This window comes from Psammomys obesus, unplaced genomic scaffold, assembly GCF_907164565.1.
Source record: "Psammomys obesus unplaced genomic scaffold, mPsaObe1.curated_primary_1811, whole genome shotgun sequence".
In the NCBI taxonomy this organism is placed as follows: Eukaryota; Metazoa; Chordata; class Mammalia; order Rodentia; family Muridae; genus Psammomys; species Psammomys obesus.
In genome coordinates, this window is record NW_026596244.1 from 13,779,413 (window position 1) to 13,794,545 (window position 15,133).

At 49.3% G+C, this 15,133-nt stretch overlaps 1 protein-coding gene and 2 non-coding genes across 3 annotated transcripts; all 3 read right to left on the minus strand.

Moving 5' to 3' along the window:
* Positions 1–836: 836 nt before the first annotated feature.
* On the minus strand, positions 837–5,026 carry LOC129668499 (40S ribosomal protein S3a). The gene is made up of 6 exons (XM_055596506.1): positions 4,906–5,026; positions 4,265–4,368; positions 3,879–4,066; positions 1,881–2,089; positions 1,303–1,412; positions 837–1,004 (listed from the first exon to the last, which is right to left on the minus strand). The coding sequence occupies exons 1-6, from the start codon at positions 4,965–4,967 to the stop codon at positions 883–885; spliced, it is 795 nt and encodes a 264-aa protein (XP_055452481.1). The 5' UTR covers positions 4,968–5,026; the 3' UTR covers positions 837–882.
* On the minus strand, positions 1,629–1,695 carry LOC129668625 (small nucleolar RNA SNORD73). Its single transcript, XR_008718949.1, has one exon. It is a non-coding gene; the product is annotated as a small nucleolar RNA SNORD73 (small nucleolar RNA).
* LOC129668624 (small nucleolar RNA SNORD73) lies at positions 3,152–3,225 on the minus strand. The gene has a single exon (XR_008718948.1). It is a non-coding gene; the product is annotated as a small nucleolar RNA SNORD73 (small nucleolar RNA).
* Positions 5,027–15,133: the final 10,107 nt, after the last annotated feature.

A 15,133-nucleotide genomic window follows, 5' to 3' on the forward strand; every position in this document is an offset into this window, starting at 1 on the left:
CAGACAAACCTTCTTTTATACAAATTCAGTTGCTGGTAGCTGCCCAGGAAGGACAATGGTTATTTGTGACTCAGCCAACAAAGGAGCAACAGGAGCTGTGTTCTCTACTGAGGCATCAGTAGGCTTGCCTGCGCTACACACACAAAGACCCGGTCTCAATGACACTAAGGCTGGAAGGTAGCTGTGAGTTTGCTTTCTACCATGCCCAAAGCCCCTGTTAACACTGCAAACAAAAACCCTTTCAGGATGTCAGATATAAAAGGCTCAGAGGACAGACACTTCCAACTGTAGCTACTTCATTCCTAGACCACTGGAAATGTCTTTTCCATGGTCATCACTCACAGATTGAGACCGCTGCTCTGGACATCAGCCTGAGAACTTGACTAGAAATGCAAACTGGTCTCAGCTACTACTCTGACCAAAACCTAAGGACAGACCCCAACAGACCAACTGGCTTAAAAATTGTCCAAAAAGTTAAGGCAAAGCCTCCAGCGCGTCATGTGACGTGCTCCAAGGCACAACCCAGCAAATGCTAAGGAGTAATAGTGCCATGCTACAAAACCCTAGCTACATAAGCCTGCATTTAAAAGGAGAAAATCCTAACGCGCTGGAATATACTGGTTTCAATTTACTATGCACCTTTAAATCAGACACACCCAAATCCCCCGTGGAGGCGGGACAGAGCTACCCAGTAAGACCACGCCTCATTTAGCTCAGGAAAATGCATACCACCTTCTAATTTAATGGATAAAACCCACACAAAAGCTTACAAGTTCAGCAGGTCATGCCAAATCACCAAAGTCCCATTTTAAAAGCAATCAATGTCCAGAAGCAAATAGGACAAATAGGACTTTTTATTTGTCACTATTAAAAATCTGGCTTTTAAACAGATTCTTGGACTGGTGGTTCGTATCCATCAGCTCGTTCAACTTTAGCACCCGTCTCGTCACCAGTCGCTTTTCCAGAACTGCCACCCTCTCCATGGAGCTCCATCAGTTTTCCCACTTAAAAAAAAAAAAAAAATCTTGTTAAGTATCATTACTTAAGACGGTCTCTACTCCATAGATGGAAGCAAACAGGCCATTATTTTGCCCTTAAAAGCCTACATGCAGAGGGCTGAGGAGTGGCTTAGTGGCTAAGAGGCACTGGGTTCAGTTCCCAGCATCCACAGGTGGCTCCAATCCCAAGGGCTCCAAAGCCCTTTTTTGAACAAAGTCCCCAGGAACCCTCGTGCAGGCAAATAAACCATGCACATAAACCAACCAAAAACTTTCATCTCATGAATCCTGATTTCACACTTACATTCAAACTTGGGCTTCTTCAGCATTTTTACTTTCCTCACGAAGACATCATGAAGAGGATAAATGGACTGGCAAGCCTTTTCTATGTCTTTCCCAATGCTGTCTGGAATTCTGCAAGACAAGCAGACTTTAAAAAACACACTGAAGTCTTGCTTCTCACAAGAAGCAACTTTCTTTAAATTTAAAAAAAAAAAAAAAGAACCTTAGAATACATCTAATTTGCAACACAGGCATCCTCATTAAAGACGGTTAACACCTAAGAAACTTAGTACCTAGGTCTTATACTTTTTGCATAACTCCCTCTTAGCCACCTGTATTGTGCATGGGAACATCAGAAAAATGAACATTATCAGTGGACATCAACTGGGACCGAAACATTTTCTCATCACACATTCCCATACAGAGAGTTGTTACCAAGTCGTGTATGTCTAAGCGTTACTATCCCCTGTAAGATAGCTTTTGAGGCCAATTAAAAACTAATTTAAATTAAGGTCCAATTCCACCTTGACTCATGTCTTCTACAGAAGGCTGTCTCAACAGGCATTCAGGATGGCTTTTAAAGGAAAGAAAAAAACGTACAACTTATTAACCACTTCCTTCAGATCGTTTGTCTGCACTTCTCGAGTCATGATTTCCATCATCTTCTTCCGGATCTGGCGGACCTGCTGGTGCTGCGCATAGGATGTCTTGCGTATTTGGTTGTTGCGTTTTTTAGTGAAACCAACACAAAAAAGACGGAGCAAGTAACCATCAGTCGTCTTGACATCAACATGCGCTTCAATCATGGTCTAGGGAGAAAAGGGTACTGTCAGCGCTAACAGTTTGTTTTGGGGTGTGTTGCTTTCCAAGACAGGGTCTCACTACGCAGCCTTGAACCCAGTCCTCCTGTCTGTGCGCACCACCTCTAGCAGCCTTCGCAACAGTTTTTAACAGCTTCAATGTTAAGTGCTAAAAGCTTGAACGTCAACCCATTATGACATAAACTAAAAATATTCAGTCTGCACAGCTACCTTAAGTGATATTAAAAGAACCCAAAATCACTCTTAACCTCTAAACCATCACTGTCATCACCTGAACCCAGGCCCTTTACTTCTGCATCAATACCCCCCCCCCAAACAGAACAGCTTTGAAAGTTATGCTCTAAGGCAGTGTAGACAGGATGGATTTGTTAAGTTTGTTTTCATCCTTTAAAAATAAAAAGGTGTGTGCTCTAATTCCAGCACTCTACGGAGGCAGATAAGGTTGGCTCTCTAAGAATTTGAGACCAAACTGGTCTATACAGCAAGTTCCACGCTAGTCAAGGATACACAGTGAGACCCTATCTCAAGACACCAAAAGACCAAAGACAAGGTAGGCCAGATATGCCTGCACTCAGGATACACAGATGGCAAGTCCAAGGCCAGCTTGGTCTGCACAGAAAGCACCAGATCACAACAGTTAGAAATTCTTTCTCCAAGAAAGAAGTAAAATGCTCTGCTATATTATATTCAATCCCTTTTACTACAAACTTAAATCATGCTAAAAATTAAAACACATAATTCCTAAGGTAAAATCTAACTAAAACCTGTAATTGAACCATATCATCATCTTTTAAAGGACCATTTTTAGTTGCAAAATAATTTGAATCTTTGAATTTATAAACTACATACCTTGAGTTTTAAAATACAGCTATTATTTGCCATGAGTGGTGGCACACACCTTCAACCCTAGCACTCAGGAGGCAGAGGCAGGTAGGGTTTGAGGCCAACCTGGGTGGCATAGGGAGACAGTCTCAAAAAATAAAATCTTGACATTTCACTACAAACAAAAGGTATCATAACTTATTTTCAAAATTGCATAAAGTATAAGGGAATGTCAGAAATAAATGTAACGGTAAAATCAGTGTGTTCTCATCTGGGACCGAAACACTTTGTCATCATTCATTCCCATATACCATGCCAACATTGTTACCTGGACACATAACAGCTGTTCCCTGAAACATGGGTTACTGTTTTCTGCCTCAGTCACTGCTAAGCCCATTTATCTGTTACTTCAGAACTCAATGAGCTGATTTTACAAACGAAACCAAAATCCAACGCAAACTTACTACTTTCCATAGAGAAAACAAATGGTGAAGCAGCTATGATTTTAGCCCCACACCAGAGGCCCTGCACTGTCAGAGACAATAAAGTTAGCTAGAGCAGCCTTTTTCCCCACAAATTCTATAAAGATGGCAGCCCTAAAACAGTCTCTAACCTGGCAAAGCTGCCGCCTCACCTATGTGAGGTTAACAAGCAAATACTTGGCTCAATGTTTGGAGTGAATGCCTAACATGTGGAAAGCTGGGGGTTCTTCCACTAGCACGATATAAAAGCAGGACCTCGAAAGCAATTTAATAGTTTATGTCACTGGAGTAGAAACTCAGGAGAACCCAGCGCTTAATTAAAAAAAAAAAAGAAAGAAAGAAAAAAAAAAAGGCCCACCAGTTCGAGATGAAATCTAACTCTTCATTCCTGTCATTCCTGTTCTGATGTTCTGACCCTGGCCACCACCAAGATGCCCTTGCCCATGCACCATCACCATGGTTTTTGCTCTCACCTGCCACTTTTTGACCATGGAACACATCTTGTCCCGGGTAAGATCCATGCCGTGGAAGTTGGTCAGACAGTTTTTGCCCTGAACATCCTCAGTAATTAGCTTGAATTTTCTAAATGCGACTTCATCATTCTGGAGATCGGCAAGGCTCACTTCAAACACACGACCCTTGAGGCCATCAGAGGCGATTTCTACGAAAGAACCACAGATCCCGTCACCTCACCAGTGTCTTGCCGCCACAAACGTACCAAACAAGCGCCCCGAAAGCCAAGCCTGCAACGGCTGGGCTGACATTTCCATGAGGCCCCCAACACAGGACAAACGGTTCATGAGGATGTTTAAATACATGTTCAACACCCGAGGTACAGAGCGCGGGACGCGGTACTCACTGGTTCCTTGAGTCCTCGTGACTAGTGTTTTCCCAATGTTCCTAATATTGAACATAGCCGGGGCTTTCACATCGTACCAGTCTTTCTTAGAAAATGGGTCGACCCTGGAGTTGAGAAAAACAGCCTCAATTTTCTGTGCAAAGCGTGATTACCACGGCCACCTTTCAAACTCCAGGATCCTCACTGCTGCTGCCGGCAGACTACTCTTCAGCTGGCTTGCACTAACTCGGAATGACGACCCCGCCGTGGACTTGCAAGGCCGGCTCGGCTGTCCACGGACAAGCCGGGAGACTGGAAACCATCCTTCCCCGCTGCTCCGCGACGCAGTCCCGAGGAGTCGCGGACTGCTAAGTGTCACCGACTTTCCGGCTCCACGAGGCCCAGCCCAGGAGCGCCGCGGGGTCCCGCACAAGCGCGGTGACCGCGCGCCTCCCGCCGTGCCCGGGAGCCACGGCACGCGTGACGGAGGCGGGCTCCCACGCGGCGCGCGACCCGCGGCCGGGCCGGGCAGCGGCGGCCGCCCGGGCGCAGCGGCGCAATCCGCCCCGCATCCTGGCCATCCGCCGCGCACTGCACGGCAGAGCCCGCCCACCGAGCCCTGCGGGACCCGGAGGTCCGGGTCCGCGAGATGCACCACTTACACTTTCTTCTTGGCTCCCTTCTTGCCGCCTTTCGTCAGGCGCTTGTTCTTGCCGACCGCCATGGTGCTGCTCAGAGAGCCAAAAGGACGGAAGTCCACCTCGCGCGAGAACTTACGCGAACGGGGCGGGGAACGCTACTACGTGACCTTTGCTCCTCCGCCCTTCCGGCTCTAATGGTCTCGCGAGACTACGGAGGGGCTCGCGCCCCGCCCCGTGCTTCCACGGCGCCCTCGTGTGTCGGGAGGCCGCGCAGCGGGCCGCGGGCGGGCGGCAGCGCCCTCGTGTGTCGGGAGGCCGCGCAGCGGGCCGCGGGTTGGCTGGGTGCCTGCGCCGCGGACGGGAGCTGGCAGAGACGCTCACCTTTGGTGCTTGCGGTTTCCGTGGCCCTGAGGGTGGGAAGTCTCCGAACGAGGAGATGCCCGTGAGCCTCTCCGGTTCTCATCTGCAGGATGTGTTTCCTCCCCAGGCCATGTGGAGTCAGAGACGGCAAACCGTGTTCAGGTGGCGGTTTGCACAGTGCTTAGCCTTCAGCCCCCTCGCGTGCAAAACGGGAATAACGGTGCGGTGTGCTTCGTCACTGGCTCTGGGCGTGCTGCTCCGGCGCTGATGGGTGTCAGCTGGGGCTGCTTTCTGAACGTCCGTGAAGAGGGAGGCTCAGACACGACTGCTAACACGTGTCTGCAGTCGCAGAGCTCCGGAGGCAGGAGGAGAGCAAGATGGGGGACAGTACGGTGAGTTCGAGACCAGGCTGGCTCCGAACTCCCAGCGCTCCGCCTGCCTCTGCCTCCCGAGAGCTGGGATTACTGGCGCCACCATGCCGGCTCCACACATTTCTTACCCACACAAACAAAGGCGTTTCTAGTACCAGCTCCTGCCCAGTGTGGCCACTTCCAGTCTAAGGCCTACACATCTGTAACTGTGTTTTTGTTTGTGTGTGTACACGAGTGTGGTTGTGTCCGTGCCTCCCCCCAACCCCCAGCCTGTGTGTGGAGGTCAGAGTACTCCCGCTCAGGAGTTGGTGCTCCTCTTCCCCACGTGGGTAAGGCGGACTCAGACCAGGCCTCTGCAGCTGCCAGCAGCTGAGCCAGGCAGCAGAGGGGAATGCTTGGGGGGTTTTAGTGGGCGGGAACTAGTGTGCTTAGAGGTAAAGCCTCCGCTGCCTGAGGCCCTGGACTCCATCCCCAGCACTCCAGAAAGGCACAGTGGCCTTCAGCACCTACCTGCCCACCAATTCGCTTAATGTAACACCGCATTTTAAAATACGTTGTCTTTCTACTTCATGGGTACTGGTGTTTTGCCTGCATGTATGTCCGTGTGAAGGTGCCAGATCCCTTGGGAGGTACAGACAGCTGTGAGCTGGGAACTGAGCCGGGGCCTCTGGAGAGCAGACAGTGCCCCTACCCGCTGAGTCTCTCCAGCCTCTCCCCATTTTTATGTGTTTCTTCGTTTTGTTTTATTTCAAGACAAGAGCCTTGCCGTGTCATTTGGTCTGAGGTCAAAGGCACGCTGCTCAGGCCGCAGCCTCCTGAGGGCTGGGGTTGCTGACACCGGGCCTCGTCCAGCTTAGCAAAGCACAACCTGTAAGGTGTCACCAGCTCCCTCAGGAGTGTAGCCTTGTAAACCTGGCTGTGAGGTTTGCTATTCCGACAGCACAGCAGCTTAGTGAGTCCCCTTCTCTAACTTCCTCTCTGCCAAAGCCAAAACCAAAACAAAGATGACCAAGCCAGAAACCAACTCCCTATTCACCAGGCTCCCTAGACGTTTTAAAATCGTTTTTGTTAGTATTTTGCAACTTATGATGTCATCATGTGTCGCTGGCCAGGTGGCCTCACCTGGAAGGCGTGGTTACCTTGCCCCTTAAAGGGATGACCCTGACACGTGGTCTCTCTCTCTCTCTCCCTCTCCGCCCCTGCCCTTTTCTCTCTCTCTCCCATCATGTCCTGCTCCCCCCTTCCCTCCACACCCATCTAATAAACCTCTTGCATAGAAGATCAGTTGCATGTTTCTTTTACTAATAGATATAACAGTTTTCTTTTCTTCAAATATAAAGTCTAATTATGATTCAAGGGGAAAAATGAAAACTTTTTCACAGCATACTTTATTTTAAAATTTAGTTATTTATTCACTTTGCATACTGATTGCAGCCCCCTTCCGACTCTCCCACCATCTTCCCCCACTACTCATTTCCCTTCTTTTCAGAGAAGGGAGCGTGTGTGTATCCTGCCTCCTGCCATCCCACGTCAGGACTAAATCTGTCCTCTTTCACTAAGGTCAGACATGCCTGCCCAGTTGGGAGCAGTGATCCGATTGCAGGCAGCCGTGTCCATGTGCCAGCCTCTGCTCATTGCTAAGGGACCCATGTGAAGCTGGAGCTGGCCGTCACCTCCTTAACTGTAGGGGCCCAGCAGCAGATCAAAACAGAGCCTCAACCCGCAGCCAGACATCAGCTGCAGATGTGGGAGTCTTGTGGAAGAGTCGGGGGAAGGACAGAGGGACCCACAGGGGACAAGAACTCCAGAGGAAGACCAACAGTCAGCTAACGGGGGCCTGTGGGGCTCACAGAGACTGAACCACCAACCTAAGTGCACATGGAAACTCTGAAAAAAGAACATACTGACTCTGATTTGAGAGGAGGGCTACTGTCACGTTACCCTGTATTTGGGAAATGGCAAAAATATCCCATTTCTAGTCTGATTATAAAGACAGCATATACCCGGATGTCTGAGCCTAAATACAAGGAAGGCAAAAGCTATGTGGCTGAGGGCACTCCAGAAGCGTTAAAGGAAATCCTGGAGCCAGGGCCGATGACACCCTCCTGCCACCCCAGCCTCCAGAACGCCGAGACCAGATTCTCTGCCTCCAGACACTTAGGGCTAGAGGTGATGCTCAATGGCGGCGAAATCTAGCATGAACAAGGTACCTGTCCATTCCTCAGCACCACAAATGAAATGTGTGTGTGTGTACGCATGTGTTGATAGAAACACACAAAGCAGTAACAAGGAGTGTTTGGCTGGAACTGTTGTTACTGTTGCTGTCTTAAGGTGGAGTCTCTCTCTATATTGGCTTCTCCCCAAATCCTGTCTGAGAGGACCCTCCCACCTAACTTCCCAAGAATCTAGGACTCCAGTCATGCTCTTCTGGCGTCTCGCTGGAACTGAGGTTCCTCTCTGTCACTTTGTCTTTTGCCTCCGTCGTTAAGGACGTGTGTGAAGTCAGTGTAGCCGAGACTGCCTTTCGTCAGTAGGAGCTCTTCTCCCAGCCGTCCACCCCTCTTCTGTGAACGGGTGGCTCACACCTTCCGGCTCCCCGTCTTGAGCCCTGCCGGATGGTGCTGACCTTCATAACTCCTGTTTAACGTCTCAGCAAACACTGTGGGACCTGAAGTCACACTAGTCACAGCATCAAGAAGATACGGTCACCTGGACGGGCTCCCCCCCAGCAAGGAAGCGGATCGTGACTTTCTTCTTTGTTAATGGGGCCTCTTTGTTCCAGTCCCTCATGTTAAAGGTGCTTGAACTCCCATGTGTGACCGGCCTGCCTGGCAGGCCCACTGGACGGTGCACCCTGAGGGCTTTTCTCTGCGCAGGCTCTGGGAATCATTCATTCCCAGCACACCCTTGCAGCCACAGCACCGCCTCCACTCTCCAAGCTTCTATTTTCTCTCCCTTGGACTCGGGGTTCTCTGTGGAGCCTTGGCTCTCCTGGACTCACTTTGTAGACCAGGCTGGTACCTGGAACTCACAGAGATCCTTCTGCCTCTGTCTCCCTGAGGGCTGGGATTAAAGGCATGCACCACCACTGTCTAGCCCCATATCACATATTTTGATCATGTTTTTCCCTCTCTGAATTCCTTCCCCATCCTCTAGTCTCCCTACCCACCCAACTTTATGTTCTTTTTCACCCGTCTTTCAAAAAAAAAAAAAACCCACAAAAAATGAAAATCAAACAAACAATCAAAAGACTATTGCCAAAACAAAACAAAAAGTCCACAAAAATAACAGTGAGTTAGTGTGGCTAACTACCCTTGTGCATGGGAGCCCTGGAGCGTAGTTGGCACCCAGTGATAGGTTCTTGGTTGGGCGGAGGACCCCGTGTCCAGGTCCCCTCAGTGCCAGGACTCCGCAGGCTTCAAGCTGCGCAGCTCCTGTGTATACCATGAGCTCTCATAACGAGGCAGTCGTGTCGGCTCTGGAAGAGGCTGTTTCCTTGCGTCACCCACATCTCTGCTTCTCACAGTCGTTTGCCTCCACATAGTTCCCTGACCTTCAGGGGACGGAACTATCCCAGTTAGGAATCCACGACTGGGTGCTCCAAAGTCTCTCGTTCTCTGCACACTGACAACTGTGACTCTTGTGAATCCACATTTCCTTTAGGAAGCAGCTTCTCTGATGTCGGTGGAGAGGGCAGGGATCTATGGGTGTGTGGGTATGTCGTGGGGAGTGATTTTACTGCTATGTTCCTGTAGCAGAGTAAAAACACTCGGGTTCCCCTAAGCCTGTGGCCTATCTGACTCAGGCCCTTGGCTACATTAGCAATGTCAGGCCTGGGCTCCATCCCATAGAGCAGACATTAAGTCAAAAGGTGGCTGGTCACTCCTGGAACACTTGTGCCTCTATTGCACGGAGGTCACCGTCACGGGCTGCAGGTGTACAGCGAGCTGACACTGATGATCACCCCTTTCTCCAGAAGCATGCAGGGACCCGCCAGCACCATCAGTGCTGGGCGGGAGGTAAAGCTGCCGCTGGGCACCAGCCTGACCTCCATGCTCAGTGATCTAAGGAAGCCTTCTTTTCAGCAGCCGTCTTGCCGTCAGGTTGTGGAGAGCAGCCAATGGCCTTGGCCGTAGCCTGGGTTGTTTGGGGGTTTTCACGGAACCCCCTTTGCCAATGACTCAACAAGATGTAACCCATTTCTGGCACTGGAGGTTTTACTTGGTGGCTTCAGACATCTTCACAAGCGTGTGTACTTAGGGAGCTTGTGCACTAGTGGTCCACACAGTTTTCCAAACGGCCTCTGCTCCTCCTTCACCCTTCCCTCCCGTGCCTTCCCTAGTTCAGTCTCTTTTCTGTCTCCCCTTCGTCCCTCCATATTACTACATTCTATTTTCCCGTCCTTGGAGGGCTCCCCACAGCCCCACTCACTCCGAGTGCACGGCGGGACCACTCCGATTGTAGCACGTATTCTGAAGCTTAAAGCTAGCATTCAAGTAAGAGCGAGCACACAGCATTTGTCCTTGCTGGCCTGGGTCATCTCAGGAAGACTTTTGTTTCTCTCTCCACCCATTCACCTGCACATTTTCTTTTCCTTAAGAGCTGAATTGTGTGGATGCCCCACATTTTCAGTAGCCATTCATCCATTCATCGCATCTGAGCTGTTTCCGGTTCCTGGGTGTTACGAACAAGGAAGCAAAGAACACGGTTAATAGCTGCATCTCGTGGAACGTCGGTTCCTAGCTTTCCGGGGAGCTGCCGCACCGATTTACATGGTGTCGGCACCAGTTCGTGTTCCCGCCAGCACTGGATTAGTCCCACACATCCTCACCAGCATGAGCTGTCATTTATTTTATTGATATTAGCCATTCTGATTGCTGTAAGATGAAATTTCAGAGAGTTTTAATTTACATTTTCCTGATGACTAAAAAAATGTTGGACATTTATTCAAGTGTTTCTCAGCCCTTTGTTTTTCAACTCTTGAAAACTCTGTACTCTATTGTTACTTGAGTCATTTCTTTTTCTTTCTTTCTTTTGGTTTTCAAGACAGGGTTTCTCTGTGTAGCTTTGGCTGTTCCGGACTCGTTCTGTAGACCAGACTGGTCTCAAACTCACAGAAATCCACCTGCCTCTGCCCCCCCAGTGCTGGGATTAAAAGCGTGGTGACACCATGGCAGGCTGTCCTTTGTTTTCTTGCTGTTCGGGTTTTGTTTTTAGTTTCTATGTATTCTAGATTCTAACCCTGTGTCTCAGTCTCTATTTTATTGCAGAGTTACCATGATCAACACAACTCCTGCAAAAGAAAATATTTAACTGGAGGCTCATTACAGTCTCAAAGGCTAGTCCACATTATCATGGCAGAGAGCACGGCAGCAGGAGGCATGGGGCTGGCGTTGCTGAGAGCTGCGTCCTGATCTGTAGGCGGGAGGCAGAGTGACAGCAGGCCTGGCATGGGCTTTCGAAATGGCAAAGCCCCCATGCACACTTCCCCCAACAAGGCCATACCCACTCCAACAAGACTTCTAATTCTTCTCGCAAAGTTCACCAACTGTGGGACTAAGTATGCAAATATATGAGCCTACAGGGCCATTCTCCTGAACCCTGCCCGTCCTCTATCAGAGATATCAGTGGTAAAGCTCTTTCCCTATTTTGTAGGCTGCCACTTTTCCCTGAGTGATGGTGTCATTTGTCGTAGGGAAGCTTTCAGTGTCGTGAGAGAGCCTGACTTTAAAAACAAACAACAAAAAAAGTGAAATAAAGAATCAGGACTGGGGAGGTCTAGAGTACAAAGCCCTGGGTTCAAGCTCCGGCACACAAATGAAACACAACTAAGGAGCTTAGCTGAAAATACTCCTGGCTGCCCACACTCACTGCTTTTCCTCAGCATGCCTTGACTCCTACAAAGGAATTACACTTCAGCCATCAGGAAATGGCTTAAAATGCCCTGAACTAGACAAGCTTCCTTCACCCCTCACTAGCAGGCACATTTCTCTGACATTTCCTGGTAATGTCATTTCATTTGAAATTTATAATTTGCAGGCTGGAGAGATAGCTCAGAGGTTAAGAGCACTGTCTGCTCTTCCAGAAGTCCTGAGTTCAATTCCCACCAACCATATGGTGGATCACCATCTATAGTGAGATCTGGTGCTCTCTTCTGGCCTGCAGGTGTACATGCAGATAGAGCACTCATACACATCAAATAAATAAATAGATAAATAAATCCTTTAAAGATTGTATTTTGACTACCCAAATAAAAATAAGATATCCCCTGATAAAAAATTTAGTTCTAGTCAGTGAAGAAGTCAGCTCTACCACTGATCATCCTGGGTGTTGGTTTTGCTTCCTTGTTATTTGTTTTTAAAGTCAGGGTCTCTCATGAAGCTGAAAAGCTTTCACATGGCAAATGACACCGTCACTCACACAGTGGCAGCCTATAGACTGGGCAAAGCTTTTTATCAGCTATACTACATAGACCCTGTTTATCACCTGTCATTACAGACTGGCAAAAACTAGAGCCCGTGGACAGCGCTTGTTCCTTCCAGAAGTAATACTTTAATCCTCTGGGAGGGCTAGGCATAGCAGAGCATGCTGGGAGACTGAGGCAGGACAATCAGTTCACGAGCATCCTGAGATACACAGCTATCTGTATATCCTCAGCAAGCAAATAGTTATAACAACTTCCTGTTTTTTATACTGGCAGAGTCTCTCTCTCTCTCTCTTTCTCCCTCTCTCTCCCTGTCTCACTCTCTCTCCCCCTCCCTCATTTCTTCTTCAGTTAAATAGAACCCAGGACCACCTACAACCTCATGTCTTCACCACAGTGCTCAGCCACTGAGTTACACAGCCAGCCACCAGTAATAATTTGACTCAGGTTTCCTTATAGCTGGCATTTCACTATTGTAAAATTCCCAATAAGATTTATAATAGATCCCCCTCCCCCACAGGCTGCATGCTCCAGAGTGAAAACTGAATTTACTTTCTCCTCTTTTCCAAGAGTAAAAATACAGTGGGAGACATTAGTGAGGCCAGCTGTGTCTTCTTGTTGTTGGTTTGTTTTGTTCTCTCCTTTTCCTCCCCCTGCCCTCTTCAGGCAGGGCCTCACTCTGTAGCTCAGCAAGACTGACCATGTAGCCTGGAGTTGCCAGTGGCTCCAGCAGTCCTCCTTGCTCAGCCCCTCAGCGCTGGCAGCACAGGCATGAAGCTGCATGCTGGCAAGAGGGCTATCGGCTCTGTGACAAGGGCTGGATTTTCTCTGTCATCCTGAGGGGCAGTCCAAGATAAGTAGTGATTTCTGGAACCAAGAAGTAGGCGCCCTCTGATCAAGAGCAGCTTGACATTTCTTTATCTTGCCTCTTCCTTTTTTTTTTTTTTTTCTTCTTTCTGAAAATATCATTCTTTCTAAAATAACAGCATTTTAAATAAAATTTGGCCAGGATCTTGCAGCTCAGTAGGTGATTTATTTAGTTAATAGATAGAACTGTCTCCTATAGACAAAGAAATCTGAGAAAATCTTGTGTCGTTATTTTCATTTTTAGAATTCTGCCTTTTAAGAAAGCAGCCATGGTGGAGCACGCCTTCAATCCCAGCACTCAGGAGGCAGAGGCAGGCGGATCTCTGAGTTCAAGGACAGCCTGTAAATTTCTAGTATCTTTTTAATGATGATAATCCTCAAAATGCTTCATGGTAATATAGATTGAGCATTCTAACCTGGAAACATGGAAATGTGTGACCAGATAAGAGGTTTCAAGTGGAAAATTCCACATGTTAAAACTCTGTCCAGGGCTGGAGAGATGGCTCAGATGTTAATAACACTGGCTCCTCTTCCAAAGGTCCTGAGTTCAATTCCCAGCAACCACATGGTGGCTCACAACCATCTATAGTGAGATCTGGTGCCCTCTTCTGGTGTGCAGGCACACATGCAGGCAGAATGCTGTATAAAAACAAAACAAAACAAAACTCTGTCCAGGTACAAAATTATTAAAAACAGTTATATGAAATATTCTGGTCATGGTAGTGCGTAGGTTTACACATACACCAGGAGGCAGAGGCAGGTGGGTCTCTGAGTTCAAGGCCAGCCTGGTCTATATAGCTAGTTCTAGGTTACAAAGACCCTTTTCTCAAAAATAAACAAATAAAATTAATTGTGGTATTGCTCAGTAGTAGAGCATATGCCTGCATGCCCTGAATTCAATTCCCAACACTAAACGTTGGTTATTAGCTAAATTATTGCTACATAAACTTGTCCTCAGGCTCTGTGAGGCGGCCGTGTGCAGCTATGTGAGGAACAGAGTTCGACACGGTGGAAACGCTGCCTGTGACGACACTGTGCCAAAGCTTGCAGTGTAGGCTTTTAACTCAAAGCCACTGCAGCAAGACTTCAAATTAAATTCAAGGTTCTAATGATAGTGACAAAAACTCCAGTTCAGGGTCTTTGTGACAAAGATTTTGATGTGATAGCACAAGCCTGTGACCCCAACCCTTCCAAGCTGGGGGCTAGAAGGTCAGGAGTTGAAGGCCGTCGCTGGCTACAGTGAACTGGAAGGCGGTGTAGACCGTGTGAGACCTTCCTCCCAAAAATGAAAGGCGTTTAGCGTTGGGGTTGTTGAGTCAATTTTGTTCCTGTGAGCACAGATATTGCCAGGTTAACAAGGCAGCTGGAGGGGGAGAAGGTGCAGAGAAAGAGGCTTGCTCCGACCTTAGGCTGGACCAGGTCCATTCACAGCAGGGAGCCACTTGCCACTCCCGTGTGAACAGCTACAGGGCCTACAGAGGATGGCATCCGGCCCCTTCGAGGGGCAGGCTGACTTCCGGAGTCTGCAAGGGAAGCTGGGAAGCGTAGTCTTCCAGCAGGAAGCTGCCATTCCTAAGTCTGAGCGGGCAGCGGTTTACCTGCTTTCTGCCGCGTAGGTCTTTGAAGAGGGGCCTCTGGTCACGTGGCCTGATCAGCTGCGACGTCCTTTGCTCAAGGGCTGCGAACACGGGATTTGGTTTCAGGGCTGAGCTGAGATGTGTGAGGAGGCTGGGAGGGGAGCAGGCAGCATGGAGTGGATTCAGGCCGCCAGGAGCGACTGCACGGCGGGCTGTTCCGGAGCCACGGAGATCAAAGGAAGGGAGCAGGCGAAACGGAGGGCGGGGGACAGAACTGTGTCTGCCCTGGTGAAAGGGAGGAAGGCCACAGCGGCCAGGTGTGTCGGGGTCCAACGGAACGAACGGCGCTTGTGGAGCAAGAGCCGCCGGGAGAGCCCGCGTGGGTTAGGGAGAAGTTCAGTGACCGTTCAAGCGACGGTGGAGACGTAGGTGTGCGGGTAGCAAGGAGGAAACAGTGATCAAGGGCAGGAGCCAGGGGGAGGGAGCCAGAGGGGGAGCCAGAGGGAGGAGCCAGAGGGGAGGAGCCAGGGGGAGGAGCCAGAGGGAGGGAACCAGAGGGGGAGCCAGGGGGAGGGAGCCAGAGGGGGAGGGAACCAGAGGGAGGGAGCCAGAGGGGGAGGGAACCAGAGGGAGGAGCCAGAGGGGGAGCC

Bases quoted from the DNA above. Each gene is read 5' to 3' on its own strand.
- LOC129668499 (XM_055596506.1), bottom strand. From the start codon at position 4,967: ATGGCGGTCGGCAAGAACAAGCGCCTGACGAAAGGCGGCAAGAAGGGA. The intron at 4,369-4,905 runs GTAAGTGGTGCA...TCTCAACTCCAG, and splicing joins AAGGGAGCCAAGAAGAAAGT to GGTCGACCCATTTTCTAAGA. The intron at 1,413-1,880 runs GTACGTTTTTTT...CTTGTCTTGCAG, and splicing joins AAGGAAGTGGTTAATAAGTT to AATTCCAGACAGCATTGGGA.